Below are 22,310 nucleotides of genomic sequence, written 5' to 3'. Positions count from 1 at the left end.
GGGAGGGGATGGTGATATTGGTTAGGTCCGGGTGTTGGGAGAAGTTGGTGGGTGGCAGAGGGAGGGTAGAATGTCGTGGATTGAGTCTGGAAGGTGAAGCACACCATTTTTCACATCTGACGGAGACCTCACTGTTAGTCAGTAGGTGGGAGGAGGGTCTTTGCTGGTGGATGGAGTTCAAGGTCAGCACAAATGGCTGACTAAATGGACAGCCTAATAATTATTAGGAAACTGGGTGAAAACCATGCTCAGCTGTGTTCTCTCTATGGTGAAGCCCATGTGGCAGCAGGCTTGTTCCTCACTCTTGGGTTTCATAACATTGAGATCCAGCAAGGTGTGGAGTTGCGGTTCGTTCTGTGACATTTTCCATCTGTTTCAGCCAGAGGCAGGGATGGAGGGATGCCTCCAAGGGCCAGGGCTAGTGGACAGCAGCCAACCCAAGGCTAAACCTCCAACATCCCAGGTGAATGATCATGGCTGGCAAGAACTCATGTGGTTAGTCTTTCAATGCTGCTAGGTCAATGGTCTCTCTGTAGAATCACAGAATCATAGAAATTACAGTGCAGAAGGAGGCCATTCGGCCATCGAGTCTGCCCCGGCCTTGGGAAAGAGCACCCTACCCAAGCCCACACCTCCACTCTATCCCCATAACCCAGTAACCCCACCCAACCTTTTTGGACACTGAGGGCAATTTAGTATGGCCAATCCACCTAACCTGCACATCTTTGGACTGTGGGAGGAAATCGGAGCACCCGGAGAAAACACATGCGCACATGAGGAGAACGTGCAGACTGCACAGACAGTGACCCAAACCGGGAATCGAACTTGGGACCCTGGAGCTGTGAAGCAACCATGTTAACCAGTATGATACCGTGCTGCCCGATAGAGTCTTGAGGGTAGTGGAGACAAGTGGAATCATGTCAAAGGGAGGCTTCTTACACATGGCTCCCTTCACCCTGGTCAAAGAGCAAAGTTTCCATCTGCACTTTCCGTGTGTGGAACAGGAGTAACATACATCACTGAGGCGAAATTCTCCCAGCGGGCGACAAAGTGCCGACGCCGGAGTGAAAACCGGAGTGTTTCACTCCTGCGTCGGAGGCCGCTCCTCACCCCCTATTCTCCCACCCCCAGGGGGCTAGGAGTGCCGCCGCGTCAATTACGCGCGCCGGGCCTTGGCACCGCGTCAAAGCGGTGCCGCGTAAATGACGCGGCCGGCGGCGCTTAAATGACGTCATCCGCGCATGCGCAGGTTGGCCGGCGCCAACCCGCGCATGCGCGGTTGCCGTCCTCCCCGTGGGTGCCCCGTAAGACATGGAGGATTGATCTTGTGAGGTGGTGGAGGAAAAGAATGCGTCCTTTAGAGATGCCGCGATCGGTGCCTACCGATCGGCGGGCCAGACTCCTACTGAGCACCCCCCTGGTGCTCGATCCTCCCTCCCGCCCCTGACAGGCCGCACACGCAGCGTTCGCGCGCTGTTCACGCCGGCAGCGACTAGGTGTGGTTGCCGCCGGCGTGAACCCGTCGGATTGGGCAGGCCGCTCGGCCCATCCGGGCCGGAGAATCACCGCTCGCCTGTTAGAAACAGCGAGCGGATTCGACTTCCGGTCGGCGAGCGGAGCGGTCAAATGGAGCGGAGGACCCTCGGCGGTGGAGCGGTTCGGCGGCAGCGGCAGCGGCGGCGACGGCAGGTCCACGCCCCCCCCCCCCCCCCCCCCCCCCAACGCAGGCCAGGAGCGGTGCGGCAGCGGCCAGGACTGAAGCGGGGCCCTGCCGGCGGTACGGAGGGCGTGGAGGAGCGACCAGCGACCTAACCACCCCCACCGGGAGGGTGCGACGTGCGGCAGCTCGAACGGAGCAGCGGGACCGACCCAACCGCCCCCACCCCACCCCCCTCCCAGCCTCTCTCTCTCTCTCTCTCTATCCTGGCTGAGTGAGGGGAAAGGAAGAAAAAAAGGACTTTTACAAAAACAAAACCCAAAAGAAAACTGTTAAAGAGAGGGGGGAGGGGGAAATATATTATTTTCTCTCTTTTTACACTCTCCTCTCCCATCCAAAATAAGCCCACCTGAGAGGAGTTGCATAAAAGAGGGGGGGGGGGGTAAATAAAGTGGTAAAGGAAAGAAGGGAAGAGAGAAGAAAAAGGGAAGAGAGAAAAAAATTAAAATTAAAATAAAATAAAAATAGGGTGTGGAAAAGGGGGGGAAAAGAAAAACAAGGGGAGAAGAAAAGATGAAAGGGAAGGGGGAGGAAAAAATGCCAGAAGTGAGCCAAGGCAGAGGGAGAGGGGGCACCAGAAGCAGACGGGACAAGGGGCAAGCCAGCTCAGGCGAGCGAATCAGCGCACGAAGCGGCGAAACAAATGTATCGCCGCATCAAAAAGAGCTGGACAGACAGGTGCCCTCTTTCCTGGGGCCCTGAAAGCAGAAATAGAGGGCGCAGTGCAGGCAGCAATGGCCAGGGCCATGTCAGGGGTGCAGCAGGCTCTGACCAGTCTGGAGGAGAAATTGGATGCCCAAGGGGAGGAACTGGAAGCCCAGGAGGCGACCATTAAGGACCTGGAGAAAGCAGCGACCGACATGAGCGACCGGGTCACGGCCCTGGAGAGGGAAGTGGCGACACTGGGCGCAACACAGGGGAGCCTGAAGGGCAGGGTAGACGACCAGGAAAACCGCTCGAGTAGGCAAAATGTCAGGATAGTGGGCCTGCCAGAGGGGATCGGGAGTAGAAACCCCACGACATACGTGGCTGAGATGCTGGGCAACTTAGTGGGGAAGACAACTTTCCACAACCCACCAGAATTGGACAGAGCACATCGGTCGCTGCACCCGAAGCCCAAGGCAGGGGACCACCCAAGAGCAGTCATAGCTAAACTGCACAGATACCAGGATAGGGAAACAATCGTGCGCTGGGCCAGGAAAAATAGAGCCTGCAAATGGGAAGGCCATGCCATTCGAATTATGAGGATCTGGGGGCAGATATAGCCAGGAGACGGGCTGAGTTCAACAGGGCGAAAGCAGCTCTCCACAGGAGCAACGTGCGTTTTGGTATGCTGTACCCAGCAAAACTCTGGGTCACATATCAAAACAGGGAGCACTTCTTAACAGCCCCCGCTGAGGCAAAAAGGTTCATCGAAGAGCACGGGCTGGAAAACCACCAGCGAGGGTAGGGACGAGGGGCCCCTGGTAAGGGGCAACGACACGCCGACGGCGGGATGGGGAGGGGCGAGGCAAGGCCAGGCCCCCCCCCGCCCCCGCCACGGCAAGAACACCCAGAACAAAGAGCAAACCACTGCCCGTGGGACCGCTCCAGTTGGGAGGCCAGGTCCCAGCGCGAGGGAACGAGAGCAATGGAGAAGGGAGAGTAAGCGGGTGGGGTGCAGGGTAGGGGTAGGAGGGTGCAGGCCTCAATCTCGCTGATACCTAAGAAAGACAAAGACCCAACGGAATGTGGGTCATACAGACCCATCTCACTGCTGAACGCAGACGCCAAAATACTGGCCAAAATTCTAGCCAAAAGGCTAGAAGACTGTGTACCTGAGGTGGTCACAGAGGACCAGACGGGCTTCGTCAAAGGAAGACAGCTTACCTCGAACATCAGGCGCCTGCTGAACATGATAATGACCCCCTCCGGGGAGAGAACACAAGAGGTGATCGTCTCCCTGGACGCAGAAAATGCCTTCGACAGACTCGAATGGAAATACCTCATAGAGGTACTGGAGCGGTTCGGGCTTGGGACAGGGTTCACCTCTTGGGTAAAGCTCCTATACAACGCTCCCAAGGTGAGTGTACAGACCAACAACACCAACTCCCAATACTTCCAACTGCACAGGGGCACCAGACAAGGATGCCCACTGTCCCCGCTGCTGTTCGCACTAGCGATCGAACCGCTAGCAATCGCGCTCAGGGCAGCAAAAAGTTGGAGGGGGATCCAAAGGGGAGGCAAAGAGCACAGAGTCTCACTCTATGCAGATGACCTGCTCCTCTACATTTCGGATCCACAGAGCAGCTTGGACGGGATCACTGCGCTCCTGAAAGAGTTTGGAGCCTTCTCGGGCTACAAACTCAACATGAGCAAACGTGAGATCTACCCAGTACACCCGCAAGTGGGGTTGGGGGGGGGGGGGGGGGGGGGGGGGGGGGGGGGGGGGAAGAGGTCCTACAAAAAACAAAATCCGCGTGGGGGCTAGCCCTCCCAAACCTACAATTCTACCACTGGGCGCAACAGCCGAGCGAGTAAGGGGATGGATACAGGAGCCAGAGGCCGAGTGGGTGCGTGCGGAGGAGGCCTCCTGCGTGGGGACCTCCCTCCGGGCCCTCACCACGGCAGCACTCCCATCCCCACCCAAAAAACACTCCAGCAGCCCGGTGGTGATAGCCACCCTCCAATCCTGGAACCAACTGCGGCAGCAATTTGGCCTGACCAAAATGTCTGACAAAGCTCCCATCTGCAACAACCATAGGTTCACACCAGCACTGACTGACGCCACCTTCAAAAGGTGGAGACAGGACGGAGGGACACTGACAGTCAGGGACCTATACACGGATGGCAGGATCGCAACACTGGACGAACTGACAGAGAAGTTTCGGCTAGCCAGGGGGAACGAGCTACGGTATCTGCAGCTCAAAAACTTCTTACGAAAGGAGACAAGGACGTACCCACAACCGCCATGACAGACACTACTGGAAGACCTACTGGACACAAGTATCCTAGATAAAGGGAACTGTAGTGACATGTACGACCGACTGACAGAAAGGGCCGACACCGTACTGGACGCAACAAGAAAGAAATGGGAGGAGGACCTGGGGATGGAGATAGGATGGGGACTCTAGAGCGAAGCACTGCATAGGGTCAACTCCACCTCCACGTGCGCAAGGCTCAGCCTGACACAGATAAAAGTGGTACATAGAACCCACCTAACAAGAACCCGTATGAGTAGGTTCTTCCTGGAGGTGGAGGATAGATGTGAACGGTGCCAAGTAGGCCCGGCCAACCACGCCCACATGTTCTGGTCTTGCCCCAGACTGGTGGAGTACTGGACAGCCTTCTTCGAGGCAATGTCTGATGAGCCATCAATTGCACGAGAGACGAGTTGCTATACAAAAGTTAGGCTTTAATAAGCTAGAACTTAGCCCTCCGGTCGACTACAGTAAATGGACGACCACTGGGCGTTCTGACTATTTATACCTCGGTATGGAGGTGTGGTTAACTCAGCCTCTCGACCAATCGGAGAGCCGTCACATGACTGGCCTTAACCAATTGGTCGAGAGGCACATGACCGACCAGGGCCAATGGTAAGCCGGTGTTCTGCACCAATGGCAGACAGCTATGCAAATCATACCACCACAATGTCCAAAGTGGTGGGAGTGAGGGTGGAGCCATGCCCGAAAGTGGCGGTCTTCTGGGTCTCGGACCAGCCAGATCTATTCCTGGGGAGGAGGGCGGACACCCTTGCCTTTGCCTCCCTGATCGCCCGCCGTAGAATCCTGTTTGGCTGGCGGTCAGCAGCACCACCCAGAGCTGCAGACTGGCTGTCCGACCTCTCGGAATCTCTCCAAATGGAGAAAATCAAATTCTCCATCCGAGGGTCGGACGACGGCTTCCACAGAACATGAGAGCCATACACGCGACTGTTCCGGGACCTGTTTGTGGCCAACGAACAAGGGGAAGAATAGCCAGGTAGCCAACAATCAGGGGAACTTAGTCAAGAGTCACGGGAGGGCAGCCAAGGCATGAAAGGGAGAGAGGGACTGGGAGGGAGGGAGGGAGGGTGGGGCGGCTAAACCTGAAGAAAGAAAGGCGAACCACAGGGTGGGGTGGGGGCGGGGGGGGCGAACCGTGGAGGGAGGGGGGACAGGAGAGGAGAACCAGCGGGATGGGGCGGGGGGCAGGGAACCGGGAGCCGGAAGGAGGGCACGGGGTGCCAAAACGTGCATGACATCTCCAGGAGCGGGGAACGAGGAGGTTAGGGATGGAGGACGGGAGGAGCAGCGGAGGCGAGCGGGAGACGGCGGCGAGAACCGTCTGGGAGAGGCGGGCGACAGCGGCACGTGGCGCGGCCAGGTGTCGCACACGGTGGTGGCGTGGCGGGAATCGCCCAGCACTCCCGCAATTCTCCCACCCGGCCTGGGGGTCGGAGAATCGCGTCCCTGGTCTTATAAGATGCCCTTCACCTGGAAGTGGTGGAGTGGGATGCCATATCAAGATGGAAGCCAGGCAAAGTGCTTGCTGGTTTTGAGATAGAGGGGAACCTGTAAAGGATATGCTCACTAAATTTATCACTTCATTTCATTCACAGATCCACTGAGATGTCGATAATTTTGGCTGCAGGCAACCCTGCCTTGGTAATGGTTCTCATCCAGGTGAGGAGATGGAGGGCCCATTACAGGTTGGCACAGTGCCAGCAAGAGCAAGGGCCTGAGCAGCAAGAGGCAACGGGGCCTCAGGAAGATCATGATGCTGGCAAATAGGCTCTCAAATGGCAATCATTGGTCCAACCATGGGTTTATCATAGGAAGTGTTCTTATCCAGAAATAAGTGAAATTCCAGAAGTGCGCTGTACTTGTCTCTTTTGGGATGTCGTTGCTCACATTCTGCAGTATGAGCTGTCACAGCATGGACTCTGGGGGATTAGAGCAGACTCCTGGCCTCCATTGACTGAATGGCTGTCCGTGTAATGGTGTCAGCGTCTTCAAACCATGAGGTAACGGCAAGGCAGGCAATTTCCTGCTCATCCCCCAGGGGCTTTATTGCAGTTTTAATATAAGCCTACTTGTGACAATAAATATTATTATTATTATGAGATTCACCATGCTCCTTGGTGATGCAGAAGTAATGATTTGAGCAATGGAAGATTGCGCGTATTGATCAGTCCTGCCATCCAGCGGGAATCATGCTGACTTTCACGCCCACCAGATTCTGCCTTATAATCACAATATGAGTCAGACAATATGATGCCTCCAAGGGCCAGGGCTAGTGGTCAGCAGCCAACCCCAGGCAAAACCTCTAATATCCCAGGTGTTACTTCAATTTTGCTCTTAAATATTAATAGCTAGAATTATTCTGTGTGTGCTACACAGCACCTGACTCCATGAGCTGGATTCTCCTCCAGCGGGATGCTCCATTTTGCCGGCAGCATGGGGGTTTCCCGATGGCGTGGGGCTGCCCCACAATGGGAAACCCCATTGACCGGCCAGCGTAATGGAGCTCCCGCCGGCGGGGTGAAGCAGAAATTTGGCGGGGCGGAGAATCCAGTCCCATGTCTTCGAAAATCAATGACTATGTGGCCATCTAAGGTCTCAAAATGATGGGCTTGTATATACAACTAACTGAAAATGTGCTGCCCACCATATTGGATTATGACAACCAAGAGCTGTTATTTAACCATGCCTGATGTTTGCATTAGATATTTACATTTACACCAGCTTGAGGTTTCCTCTCCAAAATTATTTTGCCCTGAGGGAGCCCACACCATTGTGTCTGTGCTCAGGAAAACCAGGATGAGGAATGGCCTGCAACCAAGAATTAACATGTGAGGCGCGATTCTCCGCACCCCACGCCGGGTGGGAGAATTGCAGGAGGGCCGGGTGAATCACGCCACACCGTCCTGGCACCCCCCACCCCCAAAATGGCGTGTCGCGTTTTGCGACAGGCCGCTCGCCGTTTCTCATGGCGATCGGCGATTCTCCGGCCCGATGGGCTGAGCAGCCTGCCGAACCCGACCGGTTCACGCCGGCGCCAACCACACCTGGTTGCTGCCGGTGTGAACAGCGCGCAACCGGTGAGTGTGGGGCCTGTGGGGGGCGGAGGGAGGATCGAGCACAACGGGCGTGCTCAGCAGATGTCTGGCCTGCAATCGGTGCTCACCGATCGTCGGGCCGGCGTCTCTAAAAGACGCACTCTTTTCCCTTCGCCGTCCCGCAAGATCAAGCAGCCATGTCTTGCGGGGCAGCGGAGTGGAAGACGGCAACCACGCTTGCGCGGGTTGGAGCCGGCCAACCTGCGCATGCGCGGCTGACGTTACTTCGGCGCCGCTGGCCGCGTCATTCCCGGCGCGGCGCTTTGACGCAAGCGTCAAGGCCCGGTGCACGGAATTCACCCGCCGCCGCTCCTAGCCCCCTTGGGGAGGGGGGGAGAATAGGGGGTGAGGAGCAGCCTCCGACGCCGGAGTTAAACACTCCGGTTTTCACTCCGCCGTCGGCTGTTTGCCTCCCTTTGGGAGAATTGCACCCAACGTCCCTAAACGTGGAGATGGGAGGAAAAGGAATGCTCCACCCGACTCCAGTTTTAAACACCCACTTGGTAATCGCCACTCTTGACCTCAGTTTCCTACCTCAACCCACGATTGCAAGGGGGAAGGGTTGGGAGAACATTGGCAAGGAAACATTTTATAGACCCTGCAAATTTATAAGTACATATTGAAAAGTAGCACATTACAGCGTTATTAACAAATGATTGGCCTTGAATTTGCGGGACAAAGGACATTTCACTACATGTCACTGGTATTAGACCTTGTTCTAGCACCCTTCAGCTCAATAATTGAACAAGCATAAGCTGATAACAGCAAAGCCAGCAAGGCATCTGTCACCTTGGTGACTGGAGGAACCATTGGTCTATTCCTTAACCAGAATAGATTGAAGGATAGAAAGGGAAACAGAAGGAAAAGTAGAGAAAGTGAGAGGGTGAATTAGAGTTAAATTAGGCACAGAAAGTGGAAGGAAAAGGGGAAACGAAAGATCAGATTTTAAAAAGGGGGAATAGGAAAATTAAGATTTATTTTTCAAAATAAGAGCCTTGAGGAATAATTTCCTACGTAGAAGAATGAGACTCCACAATTTCAACTATTCCATTTTTATCCAAAGAGATTGGGTTGCATTGCAGACCCATAAATGTCATCATTCGAAGAGTTATTACGTACCAGAACATTATTAACTACCGGTCCTAAATCTTTGTGGCACATTAAATTTCTTTCAACACCAAAAATGTAGTAATTTCTTGAAACTCATGGGGAGGTTGTAAAGCTGAGAGGAAAGCTGCTCAATTTATTCAGCAATTTGTGCTCATTTGTGTGTCCCTTCCTCTGTCTGAATTGTGATTTATTTGTACACTAATAATGGCATGCACATTTATTTGGCCATTATTTTCCCAGAAAATTCTGGGCCAATACTTTCATTCTCAATTCTGGTTGATTCAGAGCACTGGACTCAATTTTGCACAGATTTGAGCTGAGGACAGTTTTCATTTGCACAGCCAAGTCCACTATATGAATGCACTGTCATATTACCCTTCATTGCATGTTTGTTTCTTCTGTTTTACAGTTGTTCCAAGGTTTTCTGTTGAGTCAGCACTTGCAGCAGACACAGCCTAAATGAGAAATAAAAGCTGATTAAATGCACACGTTCTCCTGCTTACAAATATTCTTATGGTTTGTCTCATCTCACAGAATCTTTGCAGTGCAGAAGGAGGCCATACAACCCATCGTGTTTTCACTGGTTCACTGAAAGAACATTCTAACAGGCGAGGAAACTGGTACAGCCAGCTGTCTCTCCATATTTTCCAGCACTTTGTGAAAGAAAATGCTGGAGACATATCTCACGCCACCATGCTGGCACGGTGGGGCCTGATAGAGCTGGCAATGTTGGCTCTCCGGAGATCGGGGCTCCCTTTCTAAGGGGCGCCTGGATCTTAAGAAAATTAAAAAGAAAAATCCCCCCACTGCCCCACTGAGGTGGAAACCCTCCCCATGCACATGTCCTTCTTCCCCCCCCCCCCCGCCCTCCCAGGGAACTCCCACCCCCCCCCCCCCCCACCCCCAAAACGGGACCCCCCCTCACCCGGGACATGGGCACATGGAGAACCTCCCGCATGGACCTCCACAACTGAAGCCCCTCCTCCTGGCACTGACCTCTGGCAACCTGGCCTTGTCCACTTGCACTACCCTATCACAGTGCCAGGGTGCCTGGGGGAAGTGCCAGAGGTGGCAGTGCCAGAGTACTGCCTGGCCATGTCCCTCTCCCTCTGGGGATCGTGCCAATCTGTGCGCCCTCGGCGAGTTCACTTCACCTAGTTCGCATTTTTAAAAATCAGCTGTAAACCTCACTGACATAATGCCACGTCGGCAAGAAGGGAATCCTAATGTGGGGGACAATATGGCGTGGAAGCCCATTAATGGGATGAAATGTACTGAAATTAGATTCCCATCCTTGGGGCAACCTCGTTACTTGACTGAAGGAAGGTGGGGAAAATCAGAAAACAGGACCGAGCCAGTTCTCACTTTCCATCTCTTGTGGGATTTTACGCACACATCGCCATTTGTGCTCACAGCGAACGCGGGTGAAAAATCCCCCCTTCCCCCAGTAAATTGTTTAAGTTCACAGAACAGTGTGATGCAGATTCCCATTGTGGTGGTTCCTCTGCTGAATTTCCATTTCAGACAACGCATTGATTGAGTCTAGGCTTGTCCAACCTTTTCACGTGGGGAAGCCATATTTACCTTTTTCTCACACTCGGGTGGCCTTTGAGGAAATTTTGGAAAGGCAAGGGGCTGGATTATCTGCCGGCGGGATGCTCCTTTTTGCCGGCAGCGTGGGGCTGCCCCACAATGGGAAACCCCATTGAACAGCCGGTGAAACGGAGCATCCCGCCGGCGTGCTGAACCAGAAATCTGGGGTGGCGGAGCGGAGAATCCAGCCCCTGGTTTGACACAACATTAAACATGGATGTCAAAAACCACCCGAACACTCACTCACCCACTTAATCACTCACCCTCACTAAAACAACTAGAGTGGGGGAGCAGAAGTGAGACTTGGAGTGAGGCCTGAGGCATGATGGCCCCAGAATGTGGGTGCCTGCTGAGAGGATCGGCAACATGGAACATAGAACATACAGTGCAGAAGGAGACCATTCGACCCATCGAGTCTGCACCAACCCACTGAAGCCCTCACTTCCACCCTATCCCCGTAGCCCAATAATCCCTCCGAACCTTTTTGGTCACTAAGGGCAATTTATCATCGCCAATCCACCTAACCTGCATGCCTTTGGACTGTGGAAGGAAACCGGAGCACCCGGAGGAAACCCACGCAAACATGGGGAGAACGTGCAGACTCTACACACACAATGACCCAGCTGGGAATCGAACCTGGGACCCTGGCACTGTCAAGCCACAGTACTAACCACTGTGCTACCGTGTTGCCCAAACAACAGTGGGGAACGCAGCGAGGCCATGGAAATGTGGTCAGAGCACTGGGGCTGGGAGGAAAGCGGCTGGAACCACAGGAAAGTATGGTGAGCGGAGGCCCAACATTTCAGAGTCGTTATATCTTCACACACTCGCATTTGTCGGCGTTGGCTCCTCCTCCACTCATAGCCTGTTTCACTCCCATGTTTGCTGCTAACAGGCTCAATTGTGAGCTGTGAGTGGTGGAGCAGACCCCTGCAGAAATCTTCAAACTCACTGACCGCCTGGCCTGCATTGTTAACAATCACTCCGTGGGCCACATAAGCGGCCCATGGGCCACAGGTTGGACAAGCCTGAGCTAGACATTGAACATAGGCCAGGGAAGGAGTCATCTGGCTGCTCTCTTAGAAAATTGGGCACAGTGTGGGTTTTTTTTAAGTGTGAGAACAAATGTAAAATGCAAAAGGAAATGAAACAATTGTTTTTCCAATGTGCAAACACCATCCTCTTCAAAAATTCAAAATCCATGAAAGGTTTAAAAGAATTGAGTAACATGCCACATGGATTCATTTAGGAGGCATTCTATATAGCGTCAGGGTTAGTTATCATTAATCCCTACCTCGGGCTTGCAATCATCCTGAGTTCCCGAATGGGCCTCTTGATTCTCGTTCGTTACGTCATTGTCAAGTGGAATTATTTCTTTTTCCTCACTCTGTAACAACAAGGAACTGAATATAGAAAGACAGAGAAAGTGCAAAGGTCAGATTGCAAAAGCCATCAAAATTTAGCTGGTAAATGTACACAGGTATGAAGTTGTGAAAATACATTGCAGGGTGTCGTCCAGTACTTAGTTATGCATCTATACACTAACCTTGATTTCCCTATCTGAGCAGAGTGACTGCGCTGACCAACTGCCGACATGATACCTTTCCCCTTAATCTGAATGGACGCCCTGAAAAACAAATGTCGGAGTCAGACTTGGAAGTTGGTTGGCTGCAGGTCAAAAGCCAAGAACTTCCCTGAGAAAGGGTTGCAGCTTTGCCTGACAGGGAGTTAAGTAAAGCGGCAGCTGTAGCACATGCTCTGAGATATGTGCCATGAGTAGCCTTGAGGGAGCCTCTCTCTTTCAGTCGTGAAGCCTCTGGCATGTGGTGAAGGAGAATGATGCTGCACTGAGCAGGCTGTCCACCTCTGAAAGGCCCAAGACCCCTGGGAGCTGGGTGCAGGTTAACGGGTGACTGCTTGGACCTGGGAGGAAATTAAGAAGTTTATGTGGCATCATGCTGTCAGAACACATCCAATCTATGTAATTAAATGGAATGTGTCAGTTAAGGTCTCTTTGTTGTATCGAGGAATCAGCCTAGAGTGATGATTTTGACTGATAGTTGTGTCCGAGACTTGTGAGAAGAAGTAGGGTCAATGATTAGCTGTGATTCTTTTGACTGACAGCCCTGTGGCAGGAATCTCTGCTCTGGGTCATTTATCTGTGGCTGGAGGACAAGAATGAGCAATCTGTAGTCAACTGCAATCCAGCTCCTTTGGTGCTAGCAGTGATTCATCATGGAAGAAGGAAATGTGGGTTTTCATCCGTATTGAAAAGCACATTTTATTTTTCTGATATACATTTATGGAAATCATTAAAATCGGTAATTACAGCATTAAGTAATGTTCAGAAAATAAATCCAACGAGTCCTCACAGTGCAGAAGGAGACCATTCGGCCCATCAAGTCTGCACCGGCCCTCCGAAAGAGCACTTTACCTAGGCCTACTCCCCCGTCCTATTCCTATAACCCCCGTGCATTGATCATGGCCAATCCACCTAACCTGCCCACCTTTGGACTGTGGGAGGAAACCAGAGCATTGGAGGAAACCAACGCAGGCGTGGGGAGAACGTGCAAACTCCACACAGAGAGTCACCCGAAGCCAGAATTGAACCCAGGTCCCGAGCGCTGTGAGGCCGCAGTGCTAACCACTGTGCCACCATACTGCCCTGAAGACATGTGCTGCAGAAATTGTGGCACCCCTAGTCAAGGATCCATTATTGTTATTGTTTAGCCTCAGTATGGAGTAAGCTGCAGGATTGTCAGGAGTGTGAGATAAGAATGAGCTACTATTAAACCATTATAAGGCAGCATTTTTCAGGACAACAGTGATTGGTGGGTGGGGGGAAGGAGGGTGTATAAGGAAGAGAGCTTTGAGACAATATGTGATCAAGGAAAGAAAAAGAATAAAAAGGGTGTTTTACCATGTTTCTGTCTTAGTTACTTTATCTGTTTGTTCAGCATTGAAATTCTTAGACTGGACCTCCACGTGTGTTTGTTCCTGTTGAGCACGAAACAGAAAGCGTAACAAATAGAAGGAAGACAATTAAAAGGACCCTGGTCACTTAGCGAGTTCTGCAGTTGTTAATGAATAATAAGATTGCATACAAAAAGGATGATAACTCCAAACTGAGGAACTTCCAAAAATCTTTCAGTTACTGCACCATTTTCTAAAGATAACAAATATACTATTCACTACAATCCAGTGCAACATCTTTTTGTACATTTTCTAACGCAATTGCATTGGCCATTACCTTACACAAATGGTTTACTTTGAAGGTGCTGAGTACAAAACTCAGTAGTGTGCCATGCTGCGAGCTTGCTGCATGTATTCTGCAAGGATATGGATGCACGCAGAACCATCAAACACAACTGGTCGATGTGGCACCAGGATCCCTAATTTGGAGTCTGGAGGAAACCTTTCTGCACTCAGTCATGAAAAGAGAAGCATGGAACTGCAAGATGGGCAGTGCGCGCTGTGATGACACCTTGGCAAGGGTCAGACACCCTGTTTGCAGGCAAGATAAATTTGTGGAACTGTTTCTGCTGCGAAGGGTTGGAAAGCACGCTGGAAGTTTTTTTGGAAAGTGGGCTCCTGGATTTGCCACAGTGTTGCTGCATCCTCACAGCAGGTGTGTGGGAGGTGATCTGTGTGCTCAAAATCTTAAACAGGTGGGGGGGGGGGGGGGGGGATGTGGGTGTGGGTTGTGGGGGGGGCGGGGGGATGGTGACACGGCCCATGGGAGGGGGGGTGGGCAGCAGTGGCAGTGTTGCTGGAGCATGATGGAGATGGAGTAGAGGCTGCAGAGAGGGCAACCACTTTATCATCCCCTCTGGCAAGTTGGAATGGGACTTCTTCTTTGCTCCTTGACAATGACGAAAGGTTGCCTTGGCATTTCAACCAATGCACCCAGCATCTTGGTGTGTATGCCCATTCAGTACTCTCCTGTGCACCATGACATCAAGGTCTTCATCTGGGTCCTATGCAGTAGTAATCATCTGCTACCTTGCTCTCCAGTGAACTGATAAATACCCCATTCTTTCACCCATGTCTGGCTGCAGCCCACTCATGCCTGGTGTCTCATCACAAGCTGATCCTAACTTGATAATAGTCTCCAAGGTATGTACCGTTCCAGAGCTGGTGGTTTCAAGAGAAGGATAAAGCAGTACCGTTTTGTCACTCTCTTTGTTTCACCCAAAGGCCCTGGTGTGTGCAGGAGACAATTCTTAGATGTTTGAGAACAGGAACTCAGAAGGTGAAGTTTGGAGTGAGGGATGGGTGTGTGGTGCATGGGAAGCAAGAGACCAATGGTCAAACCATAAGTAGGATGCTCATCATCCCTTCCCACAGTGGTCCTTGAGTACCTCTTGCCAGCCTTCCCCTACCCCACCCCGGGACCACAGCATTTCTCCTCCTGCCCCACCTGCACCACTAATGCCTCCCCTCTGCATCTATCACTATAGATCCTTCTGTCTACTCTGGAGTTCATTTTGCAAGAACTTATATTGTAACAAGCTTTTTTTGTGTCAATTCCCTTTAAGGTACAGCCTGCCTTTAAAAGGAGCAGGCTTGCTGTACCATACGACTGTCAAATAATACTGCCAGGGACACCTGCTTAACGGCAGCGTTCAGATGCAGAAAGCAGCAACCATGCAGCTTCGGAGAGTACACAACTTTGCTTGCTTCCCACTTGGATCTGAATGGACATGAGCAGCTCGTGAATTGTGGATCTCTCTGCCAAAACCAGGGCTATCCAAATTCTAGCCCATTCCATTGAAATAACTCATTTGGGCCTTTCTTATAGCTCATCTGGTTCAGACATTGAATAGCTGTGGGATCTTGAGCAATTCAAACTGCAATTAGTATCCTGACCTATGCTGAGATAGTTAATTCCAGCTGGGCCAGTGATCGGGGCTGGAATAGAATAAACATGCAGATTTCCGACTACTGGTCGGACATATGGTTTAGCTGAGGTGATGCGATTAAATAGCCTATTGATGTTCAAGGATCATAGAAAATAGAACATACAGTGCAGAAGGAGGCCATTCGGTCCATCGAGTCTGCATTGACCCACTTAAGCCCTCACTTCCACCCTATCCCTATAACCCAATAATCCCTCCTAACCTGTTTGGTCACTAAGCACAATTTATCATGGCCAATCTACCTAACCTGCACGTCTTTGGACTGTGGGGTCAATTCTAACCCTGCCTGTTCAACAGAAGCCAAGTAGAAATTCCTGTACAGGCTGAGCACAAGCCATTGAGATGCTGTACAAAAGAATTTAAAGGGGCCACGGACAGCTATCATCGCACCGTCAATGTTCTATGCCCATTCCACAGGTTCTGATTTCACCCTGATTTTCTGGGGAGGAGGGACACCCGGCAGTAACCTCAAGTATCTCACCGTTGCTGATTCTGCAGCATTGCTTGTCATTGTGGTGTTTTGTTTCTCTCGGTTTTGTTTAAGATCTCACTTGCCTGACAGGCTTTGTCTAAATGGTGTTGACATTGGCCATACTGATGAGTTGGATGACTGTTAAAAATGGGAGTCTCAAGGTAATGAGATTTGTGGCAATTAAGCACTTCACCTTGACTAAAATCGTACATTTATAAAAAGGCTGCGATGGACCAAATTTATCAATATTTATGCTTTGAAAGTATAACATTCCCTGCCTATTCACTATGAATGGACGTTAAATATTGCTCTATTATATACAGTATAGTGAAGAGTGCGTTAGTGTTAAACTCTGCATTGAGTTTAGTTTGGTAGACTGGCTATTAACTGTAGTACATACTCAAGAAAGCTATGGAATGTTTTTATTACCCTCCCATTTTCTCCTCACTATTCCCTGAAGGTGCAAAGTTGAACTGAGATTTTCTAATTGGAGTTATTTCAAATGAGTAGGTTACTATCATCACTGAAATAAATGTCAAACCTTAATGTTTCACCCATTCCATATGTTGTAACTTTAACAACACCACAACTGCCATGAGCAGTTGAAATTCAGAAATTAGGGGCGCGATTCTCCGATGCCGCGCGGCATCGGGAAGGCCGTCGTGAACACGGCCGAGTTCCACGACGGCGCGAAACAGCCCCGTTCCCGATCGATTCTGGCCCCGGAAATGGGCTAGGAGCGGGGCCGCGGGAAACACGTGGGGGATGACGTCTGAAACCCGCGACGCCCGAATGACGCCGCTCCGCGTCTTAAAAGGGCGCGAGCGACGACAACAAGGGAGGGAGTGAAAATGTCGGAGCCACGGAGGGCCGCCCCGAGGTTCGGTGAGACTGACCTCGAGACCCTCCTCAATGAGGTGGAGCAGCGAAGGGGCATCATCTGCCCAAGACGAGGGCATCGCCACCCTTCCAGCATTGTGCAACGGGCCTGGCGTGAGGTGGGCACGGCAGTCAGTGCTGTGGGGCAGACCCCTCGGTCTGGGGAGCAGTGCTCCAAGAAGCTCCACGACCTCACCAGGGCTGCCAGGGTAAGTGCCAAGAGGGTGCCCCGGGTCAAAACCATCCCCCCACCCCCATGTCCCTCATCACCCACCTCCCCCCCCCCGGGCACAAGGAGGAGGGGGAGGGGGGGCGAGAGTGAGTGGAGGGTGGTTAACAAAGTTGTCACAGACCCAGATGAGCGCTGCGACCCCCTGGAGAGATGCCATGGTGTAACTGCAACTTTTCCCCCAACCTGTGCCAATATCTGAACACCCTGATGATCCCTGCCGAATTGTGATGATCTATCTATGCCCCCCCCAACAGGACAAGACTGCTCACAACAACTGGGAGCGGAACAGGACCGGAGGAGGTTTACCCATTCTGCACCCCCTGACAGTGTTTGAACAAAGGGCACTGGTCCTTGCTGGGGGATCTGGCACCCGGGAGGTCGCGCAATGCGAGGTTGGAGGTGCAGAACCAAGTGAGACAACCCTGCATGACAACCCCCCCCCCCCCCCCCCCCCCAGCCCATCCTCTGTCCCCTCACACTCTAACCCACTGGACCCCCCCATCCTCTGTCCCCTCACACTCTGCCCACTGGACCCCCCATCCTCTGTCCCCTCACACTCTACCCACTGGACCCCCCATCCTCTGTCCCCTCACACTCTGCCCACTGGACCCCCCATCCTCTGTCCCCTCACACTCTAACCACTGGACCCAGCATCCTCTGTCCCCTCACTCTCCACCCACTGGACCATCCTACGCCCGGCCGAGCGTGTCTAACTAACCCCGTGTTATTCTGTTCCCTAGGGCTTGCTGCCACACACAGGCGCCCATCTGCCACGACCATCACACCCAGGGCCGCACGCCAGAGGGTGGAAGGAGGTCAGCCAGGAGTGCCATCCTCCCAACCCGGGACTGTCGAGCAGGATGCACAGAGGACGTCGAAGCAGTCAACAGACTCACCTGACGCACAACCAGACATGGGCCGCGTGCGCCTTGCGCTCGGAAATGACTCGGACGAGGACACTGCTGGTTTTATGACCTACGAGGTCCTAGGGCTTGCGGCACTGCTGTCTCCCACACCATCCACCATCCCAGAGACACTCACCGCGGTTGGGCAATTAAGTGATGAGGCTCCTTGGTCACGGTCTGGTGCGCACCACACAGCTGAGCCGGTACAGCAGATGGAGGTCGGAGCAGCCGAGGGGCTGGACAGTCGGAGGGCAGCCCAGGCGCAGCATCCAGCTGCCGCCCAGACGTTTCCCGGGTTCCTGGATTTACTCGACCCACGTGGACAGCCGATGCATTTGAAACCCAGGGACACAATGACGGGATGAGGGCCGTCTCCCAGCAGCTGCAGACGCAGTTGGAGGAGTCCATCCGCGTCCAGGAGCAGGGAGTGGTGCCGCTCATCGCAGCCACCCAGGTCGACACCGCACGGGTGGCGTCCGCGATTGAGGCAATGGGTGAAACGGTTTCGGCCATGGGTCAGGTTCTGCAAGGCGTTGGGCTTAATGTGCACGTGTCATCCTCGGCCCTGGAGAGGGTTGCCCTCTCACAGGCAGCAATGTGCCAGAGCCAAAACGACATTGCCAGCGCGCTACGGGGCCTGGCCGAGTCTCACCAGGCCATGGCCCAGTCCCAGCACGCCATGGCACAGTCCCAGCAGGCCATGGCACAGCCCCAGCAGTCAGTCGCGGGGAGCATCGACCGCCTGACGCATGTGCTGGATGGCGTCGCGCACTCACAGGTTGAGGTCGCACAGTCCCTGGCGGGAACGTCTCACTCCCTGGACTCCGTCTCAGCGAACCTTCGGACCCTGGTCGACACGGTTACAGGCCTCCAGGACTGGCAGCGCCAGGTGTTGGTGGAGCGACGGGGCACCTCCCCGCTCACACCTCCGTCCCACAGTGAGGCCCGGGGGCCACCGGGCTCCCCAAGGGAGGAGGAGGTTCTGGGGCCCGTCCCATTAACTCCATCATGGGACGTCCCTGAACGCTCGGCCTCCCCCAGTCCCATCCCTGGTGCATCGGGTGGGCAGCTGGCTGAGCAGGGTGGCACCACGTCATCCGAAACGCCCACGGAGCAGCCTGGCCCATCAAGGCCGGGTCGCCCCAGGAAACGAGTGCCGACGGGGAGACATGTCGCAGGGGGTGATTCTCAGCAGTCCGCCTCCACTCCTGCTGTACCATCTGGGGATTCACTTAGACGTAGTGGTAGGGTCCGTAAGGCAATGAAGAGGGACACATAGTAAGTTGTCACGGGTGAAGGGCACAGTTTAGTAGGGGCTAGGGCATCTGTACATGATATTCACCATTAAACTCACTGTTGCACCTAACTTGTAAGACTGTGTGATTTTTCAGTTGCCACGGGGATCGTGATGGTGACCGAGTGTCGCTGGGGTTGACGAGCGGTGAAACTTCAATGCCGGGTGTGCAGTCCCTTCCCCCCCCCACCCCTTCCCACAGCTACCCAACGCGGGCACGTGATGGAGTGTCCCTGACGAACTCAGCGGCCACCGAGGTGAATGGTTCAGCTATTGCCATGGGTCAGACTTTGTCTAACGATTTGAGTTCTCAGCTCATCGCAGAGCGGGCTGTCATCATTCAACATGGCACTGATCACACCCGCTGACACAACCATCAATTTCGTGCCATACCGTCGCCGCAATTGTAAGGATGATCTCGAAGGGGCTGGTTTAGCTCACCAGGCTAAATCGCTGGCTTTTAAAGCAGACCAAGCAGGCCAGCAGCACGGTTCGATTCCCGTACCAGCCTCCCTGGACAGGCGCCGGAATGTGGCGACTAGGGGCTTTTCACAGTAACTTAATTGAAGCCTACTCGTGACAATAAGCGATTTTCATTTTCATTTCAAGTGGAGCAGTGTACGCGGAGCGGGGGGGAGGAGTTGTGTGCTGACCATCTGCACGACTGGCGATGCAGGTGGTAGTGGTAGTGTTCAGCGGTGCCATCGCACGCAGCGCGTGAATCTTGCTGCCACCAAGGCGTCGCGTGCCAGCTGTCCTTGCCGGGGCCATCGTGCAGCCTCCTGGACATTACCAGCACCTGGGCCATGTCTGTGTGCTGCGCACGACGCATCACCAACCTCCTCCACCTCCTCCTCCTCCTCCTCCATCTCCGTGTTGGCACCACTGCCAGTGGCTTCTCCCTCCGACTCCTCCACCAGGGCATCTCCCGTCTGCATCGCGATGTTGTGCAGCGCACAGCAGACCACAACAATGCGAGCGACCCTGTCGGGCTGGTACTGCAGGGCCCCTCCGGAGCGGTCCAGGCACCTGAATCTCATTTTCAGCAGACCAAAGCAGCGCGCCACCACACCCCTGGTTGCTGCATGGGCCTCATTGTAAAGGGTCTCCGCGTTGGTCTGAGGCCTCCGTATGGGCGTCATCAGCCAAGACCTCAGTGGATAACCCCTGTCACCTAGCAACCAGCCCCTCAGCCGGGGGGGCTGTCCCTCAAACATAGCAGGGATGAATGACTGCGCAAGAATGTACGCATCGTGCACACTTCCAGGGAACTTTGCGCACACGTGCATGATCTTCATGTGGGGGTCGCATACCGCCTGGATGTTCATGGAGTATGTCCCCCTCCTGTTTGTGAACACTTCCCTGTTGCCTGCAGGCGGACGCATGGGGACGTGACTCCCTAGACCATCGGTATCCCGGCCACGTTGGCAAATCCATGGGCTCGTGCTTCTTGATTTTCTCTGTCCTCAGGAAAGGTGATGTAGCGATCGGCGATGGCAAACAGGGCGTCGGTCACATCCCGGATACACCTGTGCACTGATGCCTGTGAGATCCCGGATAGGTCCCCGCTCGGAGACTGGAAGGAGCCGGTAGCATAAAAGTTAAGTGCCACAGTCACCTTGACGGCAACCGGGATCGCGTGTCCTCCTCCCGTTCCACGTGGGGCGAGGTGCGCAACGAGGTGACAGATATGTGTGACTGTCTCTCTGCTCAACCAGAGTCTCCTCCTGCAGGTGATGTCCGGCATTGTCTTGAAAGAGATCCGGGCACAGTACACCCTCGGCCTCGGTCGTTGCCCCTGGCGCCCTGGCTCCACCATCAATGTCTCCTCCCCCTCCTCCTCCTCCCCCCCATGCTGCTCGACGACGGGCCACTCCGCGGCCATTCCCTCTGCTGCTGCAGCTGCCCCTGCATCCACTGTGGGATTTCGCTGTGGACGCTGCTGGATGTCCAACTGCAGTGCAGTGGCCCCAACCACTGCGCAGAACATAGCTGTTCAGTTAGAATACATTATCGTCACCTACAGAACAGTGGTGGGGGGCAGAGAAACGACATGTTAGACGGAGGTTATTCCACACCTCGGCAGCCGCCTGCCACGGGCTACCTGTGTGTCCCGGTGGCCTGGTCGCGCTGCTGACACATGGCCAGCCTAACCCCTGGTCACTCTCTGCGTCCAACGGGCAGTTAACAACACGTCCTCCTCACCGGTGCGTCAGTGGGCTGTGGCCATCAGCCACAGGGCAACCAGCGGCAGTGTCCTCGTAACCATCCTGCCATGGCAGGGCGGCTGACATGTTGCATCCGGGGGTGGACAACCCACTCCAGTCCACTCATTCCCTCTCCCCCCCCCCCCACTACTCGCTCTCTCCCCCCCCTCCACTACTCGCTCTCCCCCCTCCCACTTCTCTCTCTCTCCCCCCCACTACTCGCTCCCCCCCACTTCTCCCTCTCTCGCCCCTCCCACTTCTCCCTCTCTCTCCCCCCCACTACTCCCTCTCTCCCCCCTCCACTTCTCCCTCTCTCCCCCTCCACTACTCGCTCTCTCCCCCTCCCACTTCTCCCTCTCTCTCCCCCCCCCACTACTCGCTCTCCCCCCCTCCCACTCTCCGCCCCACTACTCGCTCTCCCCCACTTCTCCCTCTCTCCCCCTCCCACTACTCGCTCTCTCCCCCCTCCCACTTCTCCCTCTCTCCCCCCCACTACTCGCTCTCTCCCCCCTCCCACTTCTCCCTCTCGTCCCCCTCCCACTACTCCTCTCTCCCCCTCCCACTTCTCCCTCTCTCTCCCCCCCACTACTCGCTCCCCCCACTTCTCCCTCTCTCCCCCTCCCACTACTCGCTCTCTCCCCCCGCCCACTTCTCCCTCTCTCCCCCTCCCACTACTCGCTCTCTCCCCCTCCCACTTCTCCCTCTCTCTCCCCCCCACTACTCGCTCTTTCCCCCCACTTCTCCCTCTCTCTCCCCCCCACTACTCGCTCTCCTCCCCCCCACTTCTCCCTCTCTCCCCCCACTACTCGCTCTCCCCCCTCTCACTTCTCCCTCTCTCCCCCCCACTACTCCCTCTCTCCCCCCTCCCACTTCTCCCTCTCTCCCCCCCCACTACTCCTCTCT

General features: G+C 54.1%; 1 protein-coding gene across 4 annotated transcripts in view; it reads right to left on the bottom strand.

Annotated features, from left to right (window-relative positions):
* The window catches only part of LOC119964510, a 210,188-nt gene that overhangs the window by 21,945 nt on the left and 165,933 nt on the right, over nucleotides 1-22,310 (bottom strand). For all 4 annotated transcript variants that reach the window (XM_038794087.1, XM_038794083.1, XM_038794086.1 and 1 more), the window contains 4 exons: nucleotides 13,420-13,496; nucleotides 12,046-12,126; nucleotides 11,794-11,902; nucleotides 9,282-9,361 (listed from right to left, as the gene is read on the bottom strand). In XM_038794087.1, the coding sequence (XP_038650015.1) occupies nucleotides 9,282-9,361; nucleotides 11,794-11,902; nucleotides 12,046-12,126; nucleotides 13,420-13,496 (347 nt within the window). The remainder of the gene's footprint in view (nucleotides 1-9,281; nucleotides 9,362-11,793; nucleotides 11,903-12,045; nucleotides 12,127-13,419; nucleotides 13,497-22,310) is intronic.

The sequence above is a fragment of the Scyliorhinus canicula genome, chromosome 4 (assembly GCF_902713615.1).
Source record: "Scyliorhinus canicula chromosome 4, sScyCan1.1, whole genome shotgun sequence".
Lineage (NCBI taxonomy): Eukaryota > Metazoa > Chordata > Chondrichthyes > Carcharhiniformes > Scyliorhinidae > Scyliorhinus > Scyliorhinus canicula.
This window is presented reverse-complemented; position numbering and strand designations above follow the sequence as displayed.